Here is a 12277-nt window from a genome sequence, read left to right on the forward strand (position 1 = left end):
ACGTGATCAAATTTTACTTATCTCAAACTATAAACTCGGACATTATTAAGCATGATTACTGTATACAAATGGACCCCTAACTTAGACTAATTCAACACTAGTAGAAATATAATTCACCCACTGTGTCCTGTTTTCCGACGATCCAAAAAGAGTCCATATATTATTTATTAATTATGTTTTATATATTATATAAAATATAAAATATCATTATATTCACTATCACCAAATATTTTTGTCAATTATTCCCACAGGTATATGATAAATATATCTGTGATTATTCCTAGTTACCAATTCTGATTGTGTTATCATAAGCTTCTGTAATAACAAAAAAGATGCGTAATTTAATTGCAATAATTATGGTACCAAGAAACGTAAAGTTATATGAATTTATATATTCACCACAGAATAGATAAGATATTCTCATTACCAATGGTTTCCAAAATTAAAATTTCAATATCATAATTGAAGTTATAATTTAATAACGATCACAATAATCTAACCATCTTTTCCTTTTGTTTCGTAAAAAACTACAACAATAAATTATTGAACATCAATTTCATGCTAAAATATAATTATTCAAATAAGTATTATATCCCATCTTGATATAAATTTATAAATCATAAAACTTGTATCCAGGATATAATTAAAGAAATAAGATTTGGTGTCGTTTTTGAAATAATCTAACAATTCCTTTAAAAAATTGAACACTACATACAAATTTGCATCAAATCGATCGTTATTTTAACATATTTATACATAAATATTTCAAAATGTTATAATTTTCGAGAAAATTGTACAAAAATATCGAAAAATGGTATTTCAATTAGAGGTTATATATTCCCCTAATCTCCATCCTATTAAACGGCATTGACTTCAATTTAAATAAATCTATATAAGTCAAATAAAGTCTGCCTGCAATTATGCTCAAGAAAACAACAGCTAATGAAGTAAAGATTATATAAAATATTAAGGGCCAAGGTATTTCGATAATTACATGATTTTATCATACATTTACTTCATAATGTAAAAAACATAAAACTATTTTTTTTATATAATAAAAATTATTAATACGTTTATTATTTATTCTAGCTTAATATTTTATTCAATTTATAATTAGCATTTTCCCACTAAGTAGTGGCGTATTTTGGGGGGGTGTCCTCCATGTTTGGACACCCCCCGACTTAAAAAAAATGCCTAATATATTGGTATTAACTTTTTTTATAATATACTATATTTATTTACTATAAAATAAATGGTATTTTAAATAAATAACAAAATTGAAGATAATTTGATAGGATTCGACGACACGTATTTATCTACATTTTATTAGAGATTTCTAGAAATTATTTGGATTTCATTGGGTCATTTAGATAACAAAAATACCCGTAGCAAAAATATAATAACAACGGAAATATTCTGAACTTGTAGTTCATTCTTAAATTTATTTTATAGTTTATCAGTTTAGAGAATTATAAACAAATAAGTTTAGTTACCCCTATTCAATATACCGCATTCATAAAAAATACAGAAAAGAATTTTTTATACTTAAAATAGTATTTAAAAAATAAACAAAAGTTATGAAATTCTTTATGAATCGTCATTTAGTAAAATTAAAATTAAGTTGTTAAGGTAGTAGATACGCTTGTTAATTTAAAAATTTATAATTGGCTGACTTTTTAACTTAATTGTATCCATAACTGTATATTATAATATTTGTATATTCACATAACAAGAACATTAAATTATTAATGTTTAAATTATTAAGTTAAGATAAATTTATATTAAATTTGAATTTCTTAAATGAAATGTTACAAAGAAAAATAAGATTAAAATAAAATAACAAAACAACAATTAAACATAGAAAAAGTAAAAAAATGTTTGGTGGTATACAAATAAAAATTTCAATTTATAGTGAATATTAAGAAAATTGATATAAAATACAAAAATAAAATTTCATTCATAAAAATATTAATTGAATAGCTCGCCAGCAATAATTTCATTTTTGTGTCTTAATCTTATAAAAGGCATAAAATTTGCATTTATTGGTGTTGTATCTCCTCGAGACATTTTTTCTGCCAGCTCAACAGTAAATGGCCCACAATCATGTCCATTGGTTTGGCGAGATGTCTCGCCTATTTGTAATGTCCATGTAGAAGCTTTTCCTTTTTTGTCCATCTCCCATTCAATTAAGAAATTTTTTAATACCATTGGATAAGGACCCTTATACGACTTAAGACTATCATATGATGTCACAGTCTTTTCAGGTATATTAACCACTGTCAATATCCAATGACTCTCATATACATTCATGGGCACAAAAAGTAATTTTATTGTGTGAATATCTTTTTTTATCCATCTTCTTACATCTGGATAACCTCCTCGAAGATACGCTACAATAAAATCAGTGACAACTGCATAAACTTCACCTTCTGACCGTGTTACTATCATTTTAATGTACTCATTAATTGTGTCTGAAGTATACCATGATGTATAAATTAACATTATTCATAAAATTAATAAAAGACTTTGTTGAACAGTTTACCATTATTTAGGTTTATTTAAGGTTTTGGAATATGACATTAAACACGTATAATTACTTTTGTTTAAAACGTCCATGGACCCCCTTAATGACACGCCTCTGCAGAAGTTATACTAATTTAACTCGTATTATTATAATTAATTATGTTTAATAAATAATCTTTTTTTATTTAATTTTACATAAAATAAATAGATTAAATAACTAATTACCTTTTTCTTTCTCTGGTACTTTTATTACTTCAATAGTGGACAGAGCAAGTAAATTTACGTCATTCGGCGTATTTAAGGTCAAAGGATTAGAACTAACTTTCGACTCTAAAATAATTTATGATTAAAAATATTACATATTTGTTTCAAAAATCAAAACTTCATATTTTTTAAAAATGAATTATATTTTAAAAGTTGTATACTTTTTATGACTTTTTCATCTTCTTCGGATGAATTTCTTTTTAAATTTGGTCGAGCAGTAGTATTAGAAGATATNACGAATTTCTTTTTAAATTTGGTCAAGCAGTAGTATTAGAAGATATCTCAAATAGTCGTTTTTTTATTTCGGATTTTTTGCATTCCAAATTTTTCTTATGAAAACTCTTAACGGATCATAAAAATATATTTAATTATATGATAAATTTATTTAAGAAATCTGCTTTAAGTCCAAAAAATGGTTTAGGGTATACCCTAAAATCTTTTTATTGAAATAAAGCATAATAAAATATACCTTTTCTAACAAATCAGCTGATATTAATAGCGGATTGTCTTTTGAAATTGCTATATTTTTTTTTTCTGTTGAATTTAAAATTTCATTTTTATATTTTTCAGATTTTTCATTCTGAAAAAGTGTTCCGAATTCTCTTTGCTGCATCATATTCTAGGTAACCAAAGAGATATTTAAATAAACAAATAAACTATACTTAATATTATATTATTATCTTCGATAAAAATTGAATTTCCCATAAAAATCTAATAGAAAAAATAGCAGAATAATATTAAACATTATGTTACCGCATTTATATTAAGGGGGTTGATAGTTTATTTTATATTTTTGAATCAGACAAACCCCAATAACATAGCTAAATCGAATAAATATATTAATATAATTATAGTTACCAATTTTTCTGGAATAATTTTATCATTTTTATTCGTTTTTCGATACGTGCATTTTTTTGGATTAATGGAATTTTTTATAGGATAAATATTTTTATTAATAATTGCTGCAAATTGAATATAATTTTAATAATTATTAATTAAATAATCAATTTCGAAAAAGGTTTTTAATATTAAAATAGTTAAATTAAAGTAAAGCGACTGAATTATTGTTATATATGAATAAGAGAACTTATTATTAATTTTTCTTATATTTTATATTAAAAAACTTTTTCTCTATTCGAAATAGTTAGTTTAATTATTAATCTTAATAGTGTTTACAGATAATTCTTCCGTCTTTAGTTGAATTTTTTGATATTTGTCCTTTATTTGTATTATTTAAAACACAATTGGAATGCATGAAACGACGACTCCATATTTCTTCAACTCTGCGTATGACCTTATGTAAGTTTGATTCATTTGTTTGACCAAAAATATTTTTTTCACTTGCCATATCAATAACTAATTAAATAAATCTTAATAATTACACAAGACGATAGTTTATTTTTCACGGGAAAAAACGAAGTGAACTGAAATGTCGATAAAATCAACATTTACATCTAATTGTCAAGGAAACTTAATTGTAAAAATTCATTAAAAAAATGTATAGGCCAATTATAAATAAATTTTGTATAAACAATACTTATTTATTTTAATTGTATTATTGGTCAAAGAATACAATATTTTAAGAATAATACAGAGAATTATCAAAAAAAAAAAAAATATATATATATATATATTTTAAAGATATTTTGAAGAAAAACCTTTTGTATTTGTTTGTTTATTTATTACATTAGTTTACAAATGATAGAGATTTTTTTATGAAAGTTCAAGTGGAATAAATTTGATATCGGTTAACAGAATATTTATGCATATAAAATTTAATCTGTATGAAATAAAATATCAACGTTTGGATTTATTCTCTTGCAACTATTAAAAATTTTGCCCATGTGAAATTGCTATTTCCATTTAGTTATTAACAAAAAACATCATGCCATGCGATTATAATCAACATAAAAATTTATTAAGTTGAATATATAATATAGTTTAACAATTTAATTAATAATTGAATTAATGACATAATAATTCTGATAAAAGAAAATAACAGGAGATTTGAATTAATTTTAACGACTTTAACAAATCGAAAATAACTTTAGGGTTTAACTACCTTATAGGTTTAATTATTATTTGCATTTTTAATGTTATTATTATTATTTTTTATTTTTTTTTTTGACAATAACGGCTATCTTTGTAACTTCAATATATATCAAGAAAATGACAAATTATCCAAGAAAATCAAGGAAATTTTAGAGAAATATTAAGATACAGAGCCCAAGGAGATGACCGTTTAAAATCATTTTTGGAAGCTGAAGAAACAATAAAATATACAAGTGAAACACTTCAAAATGAAATAATTGAATCCTGTAATAAAATTATTTTAAATAAAATCGTAACAAACATAAATGCCCAAAGATGTTTCAAAATACTTGCTGATGAAACGGCCGACATTGGTGGAAGCGAACAAGTAACTTTGTGTGTTCGATATTTAGATGTTGAAAATATAATTATCAAGGAAGAATTCTTCAGTTTGTGCCTACAACAGATACTACTGGAAAAGGTTTATATATTATTATTCAAAGTTTACATTCATTTGGTGTAGAAACAAAATACCTTAGAGGACAGTGTTACGATGGATGTGCTTCTATGTCTGGTCAATGTAACGGAGCTCAATCTCTTATTCACCAAAGTTATCCGCTTGCGACGTTTGTTCATTGTGCTGTTCATGTTTGAACCTTGCTATTTCTTATTAATCTTCTATACAAGAAACACGAAATTGATTAGGAACAACATCTAAAGTTAGAGATTTTTTCATATACCCAAAGCGAAAAGATGTGTTGAAAAGTCAAATCGAAGAAAGTCAAAAATGTATAACTAAAAAATCATTAAAACAATTATGTGCGACTAAATAAGTTGAACGTTTTTATGCTGTCAATGATTTTCTTGAGCTTTTTGTGTACCTAATTGAATCGTTATTTATAATTTCGAAGTGGAATGACACTGAAACATCATCAAAAGCAAGCAATTTACGAACATCAATACTGAAAGGAGATTTTATTATTTGTTTACTTATTATAAATAAAGTATTTAGTTATGAGTTACTTTGTTTAAAACAACTTCAAAGAAATTAGCTGGTACACGGCAGTTATTATCAATGGTAGTAAGGCACATTGTTGTGAGTTTATAAATACACTAACTGACAATACAGAAAGTATATCTATGATAGTCATAATTGATAATAAACAATCCGTGACTGCGACATTGATATCATATAAACCATTTAGCTACCTGTATTTGTAATCATATCATCATGTGTATTATACATGTATATTAACTCAAAAATTTGAAACTTTAAATGTTTATATCTAATAAACTAATAAAGTTATATTAAAAATTCAAATGCCATTTACTATTTAATTAAAAATCCAAACATTTTATTATATTCAAAATATGTGTTCCCATTTAAAAGACAAAAAGACAAAGTTGACACCCTTACAAGGCATAAGGGATGAACATAAAAAGTTTTAAATAGTTAATAATTTAAGAATAATGTGTAACTAAAGAAAACCAAAAATAATGTTTAAAATATATTTATTCTACAAGTAAATGAGTGGGTNTTTGTCAATTCATAAAATAGTAATTAGAAAAATTTTTTTTACGTCAGTAAACATTTCTATAATTTTCGTTTGTGAGGTTCATTAAAAGTTGGACACCACCCGAGAAATCATTCAAAATACGCCACTGCCACTAAGAGACTGAATTATTTCATCAAAAGGAACGGTAAACGTATTTAGTTCATCGAAAAAATAATCTATAAGAATAAATAAATATAAAAAGTGTAAGTTGCTAAATTTGTAATCCTTTTAAAGCTTAAATCATTTCATCAATTTCCGTTATTGTAAAAATATTTATAAATCAGTACAATTATATTTTAAAGAACACCATATAATTAATTAGTTTTCAACGTATTTTAATCGTACTAATTAATATATTGGATTTGAATCACAAAATTAAAAGAAAACATCATTGTAAAATACATTTCTTCTTAGCTTTGTTTGTAGTTAAATCTAATGAAACGAATATTTAAACTCTTTTTATTGAAAAGATCACACAATATAGACATTTTATTAAATTTGAGTACTCATTGTATCGTACAACATTTATACAACTCATAATAGTGTTGTTAATAAATTCATGCGATAACATGTTACAAACAATTATCATTAAAATTAGGTCTATTTTTACTTGTTATATTTTTCATAAATATGTTGAATTCTTGATAAAATAAAATAAAATGATTACATATTTATTTTTATAATAACTATATATATTAAGTAAATATTATTTATGAACAATATCTCATTTTTTCAAGCTACCATTATCTAAACACATGAAAACTACAAAATATATAATGAGTTAAAAAAAAGTTACGTTTTTATTATTGGAAAGTTCTACATTTGTTTTTATTATTTTAAATCATGTAATATTCCCTTAATATTATATACAAGTCCCTTTCTGTCCTTAAATTATCCTTAAGGTTAGTAACAATAATTTAAAAATATCCTTTAAGATAAAAAATGCTACATTTATTTGCTTCGTAAAGAAGCAAATTTTCTTTAATATGACGAGTAAAGTTTCAAAAACTTTTAACAAAAAAATACGCTGCTTATTAATTCAGGGAGAACATAATATGTTTTAATTATACGAAAAAATAGCAGTTATTATGCATTAAAGTTTTTTGATAATTCCTATCATTACGAATAATTATTGCACGTGTTTAAACATAAAAAGAGTCTGTTACTAAAAAACATGATATTTCTTTTAAATTCAACAAATTGTACACATTTTTTTTAGAATAAGGTTAAAATGTATTAATTTGTTATAATCTTAGACTCTATTCTAATTATTTGGGATCGTCTCTAACTTACAATTTGACAGCTTTTTACATCCTGTATCAATCTGACGCAACCTCATTATGGCTGAAGAATTAAGTATAGAGGCAAGGTTTGTGTCACTGTTAAAGTTTATAGGTAACCATATGGTTACCTATCCGGGAACCAACAGCATACAATGCAGCTGAACGCTAAGCGCTAAAGCGACAGATTGATCCACTACCCCCTCACGCGTAATACCACATTGAAATTTATCAATAAAATTTTTTTATAAAAAAAAATCATTTATAAAAATTGTGCAACTTGTATAATGAGTAACTAATAAGTATCCTAATAACTATTTTAGACTGAATAATACACAGGAAATACTAAACTACTCGTAATATAATAATAATTTTGAGCATTTTTTTTTATTTTTCAATTACATATAATACTCTATTTATCCACTATATTTTTTTAGTTGGTCCCATATAAGTTATAGGGATAATATTTTTTTTTAAATGGAAAGGTACAAATTTAACTAGCCTATAAATAGGTAATATGCAGGATTATTCATTTAGCATACTACCCACAATTTTTCAAATAATTATTATCTCATAAAAATGTATAGATTAAAATTATATTTATTTTAATAAACCATTGTTATAAACTATAGATATCAAGTGTATTTTAAAAAAATATGATTCCAAAGGGTAGATTTTAGGTTGTAATTTTTAGTTAAAGGCAAATGGCGCGAGTAATATAGAATAATTCTTATCTGTGCGATAAATTAAAATTAAAACGTAGCTAAACACTACTACCATTTTCACTATTTTTAAATCTTCAAATGGTTAATGCCTTAAAAATTAATAATAAAATTATTAATACCATTAATTTATTTATACTATTTTCTATTCAATAGTAACATAATAGTAATAGATTTACATTTAATTTCAAAAGTTGCCACTAAAATATACTCTTAGAAATTTTTATTATTTATTTATTTAATTATCAAGTAGAAGGATAGTGTGACCAAGTCGGTAACGCGACATTGCTTGACACGCACTTCTTTGAGTTCGAAACTCGGTCACGGTCGCCTTCATTTGCCGAGCTAGAGATCAGTTCGGTAATCAGAATCGCCATCTCTCTCTTCGGCGACAGACTATGCACCCGTCCCGGCATATCAATTGTTAAGAAACATCTCTTTGGTGAGGCTACTATAGCCCTTAATGGGCTTAAAAAGCAATTAAAAAATATATACATATATATATATGAGAAAAAATACTTAAGTATTACTTAGTAATTAAATTTTTTTATTAAAAGAATATATTTACAATCTATTTTTACAATAATAAGTAAGTGTGATAACAATTTTTCTTTAACATTACAAATATTAGAATAGGAAGACCCTCAGTAGTGCCACCTGACAAGATTTACCATTAAGTTAATTATTTAATATATTTAATTGTTTTTTTTTTTTTTTTTTTTTTTTTTTTTNTGTTACGTACCAGGGAGAGGAAGTTATTAGACGTAAGCATATTGATTGAAAAGCTTGTAGAGTTCTGGTGTTGGACGGTTTTGACGACCCCCATAGCTGAATACCATAAAGCCAAACCGGACGGATTATCGCTTTATAAATTGTCAATTTGTTGGTTAGGGATAATTTGGATTTTAACAGGGGTCTAAGGAGGTGCAGTCTGGAGTTAACTTGTTTACGCTTTAATTTTATGTGTGGGCCCCACGTAAGACGCTTATCAAATGTGAGCCCTAAGTATTTAACTTCATTTGCTGTTGGTAGAATTTTGTTGTTGAGCGTGACTGGGTGGCAGTCAGAGTTACGTAGAGTGAATGTTACGTGAATTGATTTGGTTTCGTTTATTTTTATTTTCCAACGATTTGCCCATAAGTTGATCATGTTAAGGTGATTTTGGATCCTTAGGCTAGCAATTTCAAGATCGCGATGTGACGCCGATATTAGAGTATCGTCAGCGTATGTGCCAATGAATGTGTACGGAGTCGTTGGGATATCATGGGTGAACACAGAGTATAGAAAAGGGGCGATGTCGCTACCTTGTGGGACACCTGCTTTTATAGGGTGACATATTGAGTAGCTATTTTTGAGACGAACGGTGAAGAAGCGGTCTGATAGATAGGATTTTAAGAGTAGGAAATAGGGGGCTGGAAGGAACTTTTTTAATTTAAAGAGAAGTCCGTCATGCCAGACCCGGTCGAAGGCCTGGGAGACGTCGAGAAAAACGGTGGGACAGAATTCTTTTTTTTCTAAAGCGTTGGAAATATGGTCGACAGTTCGGTGAAGTTGGTGAGTGGTGGAGTGGTGGGCTCTGAAACCGAATTGTGTGTTCGGGATGATATTAGCATTAGTGGCAATGGAGAGGAGCCTTTTTAATAAAATTTTTTCAAAAATTTTTGATATGGTGGGAAGAAGGCTTATTGGTCTGTATGATTCTGGATTTTCGGGTGGTTTGTTTGGTTTGAGAATAAGAATTATGATAGAGTGTTTCCAGGCCTTAGGAAAGTATGAAAGTCTAAGCAGTGCATTAAATAAGTGGGATAAATAAATTATGACTTTGCGTGGTAGATTTTTTACTATAAAGTTGGTGATTAGGTCGTGACCTGGGGATTTTTTGATAGGAATATTTTTTATTATATAGTTTATTTCTTCAGGGGATGTGGCTTTAGCAGGCGGAGACATTGGGAGAGGAGATTCAACGTAGTTTTCAACTATTTTCAGTTGAGTTGGACAGGGTTGAATATCATGAGGACAGAAGGAGTTTTTTAGGTGCTGAGCTAGAATATTAGATTTATCGGTGTCAGTAATGGCCCATGAATTGTCTTCTTTTCTAAGAGGAGGGGTGGGTTGGTTTGTTCGTAGAATATTTTTCGTTGCTTTCCACAGGGACATATTTATAGTGGTTAAAGATTTAACGTAAGTGTTGTATGATTGGTTTTTGTAGTTTTGGATTTCCTTTTTTATTTGGATGTTAAGTTTGTTTAGTTTGGTCTTGTCATTGGGATACCTAAAATTTTGCCAGCGAGCCCTTGTTCTACGTTTTTCGGTAAGTAGAGCTTGTATATGAGAAGGAGTTTGTTTTTTTGTGTTTTTGTTTGTTTGGGGTATTGCAGCTGCTAATGCGNGATATTGCAGCTGCTAATGCGGATTTTTGTATCGCGGTTGTGAGGTGGTTAACAGAATTGTTGATTTCATCAATTGATTTTAGGGAAACGTTAAGTTTTATATCGTCATTTAAAATGTTTTTGAAGATAGACCAGTTTGTTTGACCGGGGGTGAGAGTTTCCTTTTTGCATGGGAAAACATTTAAACCTAGTTTGAGAATTATTGGGGTGTGATCGGAGGACAAGTCATAGAGGTTGGTAATGTCACAGTGTATATTACTTGGTAGTTTCTTGACAAATATATCTAAGATATCAGGTAGTCTGTTATTGTGAGAGGGCCAATAGGTTGGACCAGGAGGAGCTAAGGAAGAAAAGTTTTTGTTGTTTATACAGCACTGTAATGCTCTGCCTCTAGTGTTGGGAGAGCGATTTCCCCATGTTGTATTTTTTGCGTTAAAGTCGCCTCCCGAAACAAATCGATGTCCCAGTGTAGAAAAGTATTCAGAAAAATGATCCATAGTGGTGATGAGACCTGGAGGACAATAAATTGCGGATACGGTAATAGGTATGTTGTTATGAGTCACAATTGAAACGCTACTTGCTTGTATGTGGGGAGAAATGTAAGAAGGTAGAGGGTGATGGGGTATGCTAGATTTAATATAAATTGCCGAACCAGCATGAGCTGTTCCGTCAGGGTGGCACGAATAGTAAGAATTAAAGCCATACATTTTGACGCAGGAAGTAGGAGTAAAGTGCGTTTCAGAAATTAGAGCAATGTCAGTATTTGTTTCGGTTAGGATGAGTTGAAGTTCGTCTAAGTGTTGTCTGAGGCCATTGGCGTTCCAAGAGAAAATGGTTAATGGATGGTTTGCATTTGAGTTAATGATCATTTTTGGTTAGGATTTTATTTATTAGAGTCGTGAGTAGATTTATTAAGGGTGTGATAAGGGATTGAAAATGTTCGAGGAAAGATGAAAGTTGGGTGGAAAGTGGAGGTTCGTTAGGCTCACGTTTTTGTGGATTAGATGGACTGGATGACTTAGTTGCGTCTGAATAAGTACGAGAAAAGGTGGTATTACTGAGGAGCTTACCCTTAGTGTTGTTTTGTTGAGTGTGTTGTTCGTTGTTGTCTGGTTGGCTGGAGGTAGCTGGAATGGATGGGTCCTTGTTAACGTCCTTGGTATTTCTGGATCTTTGTAATTCTTTGTGTACGACGCATCCTCTGTAGTTGGCAGGGTGGTCTCTCCCGCATAGTGCACAGGTGGCCGGGAGATCCTTGGATTTTTCGCACATGTCGGTGAGATGAGCTTGGCCACAGCGGACGCACCTTGGTTGGCGATTACAATAGGTACGTGTATGGCCGTAGTTTTGACATCTGTGGCATTGAGGTAAGTCTCTTCTTGAGTGAGGTTCCTCAATTTTGATTTTTGAATAGCATAATGACGTCAATTTGAAAATTTCTGGGTTGATAGGTGCTGGATTAAGGTCTATGAAAAAAAGTGGGAGTGGAGTGCTGAGTTGATTTTTTTTTT

The 12277-nt window shown here is 28.4% G+C and overlaps 1 protein-coding gene and 1 long non-coding RNA gene across 2 annotated transcripts; both read right to left on the reverse strand.

Annotated features, from left to right (window-relative positions):
* Positions 1-219: 219 nt before the first annotated feature.
* Positions 220-2502, reverse strand: LOC126896511 (sentrin-specific protease 1-like). Its single transcript, XM_050669377.1, has 2 exons — positions 2038-2502; positions 220-315 (listed from the first exon to the last, which is right to left on the reverse strand). Exons 1-2 carry the CDS (start codon positions 2500-2502, stop codon positions 220-222), a joined length of 561 nt encoding a protein of 186 aa, XP_050525334.1.
* A 520-nt stretch (positions 2503-3022) lies between these two features.
* On the reverse strand, positions 3023-4343 carry LOC126896340 (uncharacterized). Its single transcript, XR_007701826.1, has 3 exons — positions 3646-4343; positions 3257-3406; positions 3023-3128 (listed from the first exon to the last, which is right to left on the reverse strand). It is a non-coding gene; the product is annotated as an uncharacterized LOC126896340 (long non-coding RNA).
* Between the last annotated feature and the right edge of the window lie 7934 nt (positions 4344-12277).

The sequence above is a fragment of the Daktulosphaira vitifoliae genome, unplaced genomic scaffold, assembly GCF_025091365.1.
Source record: "Daktulosphaira vitifoliae isolate Bord-2020 unplaced genomic scaffold, ASM2509136v1 Scaffold_1, whole genome shotgun sequence".
In the NCBI taxonomy this organism is placed as follows: Eukaryota; Metazoa; Arthropoda; class Insecta; order Hemiptera; family Phylloxeridae; genus Daktulosphaira; species Daktulosphaira vitifoliae.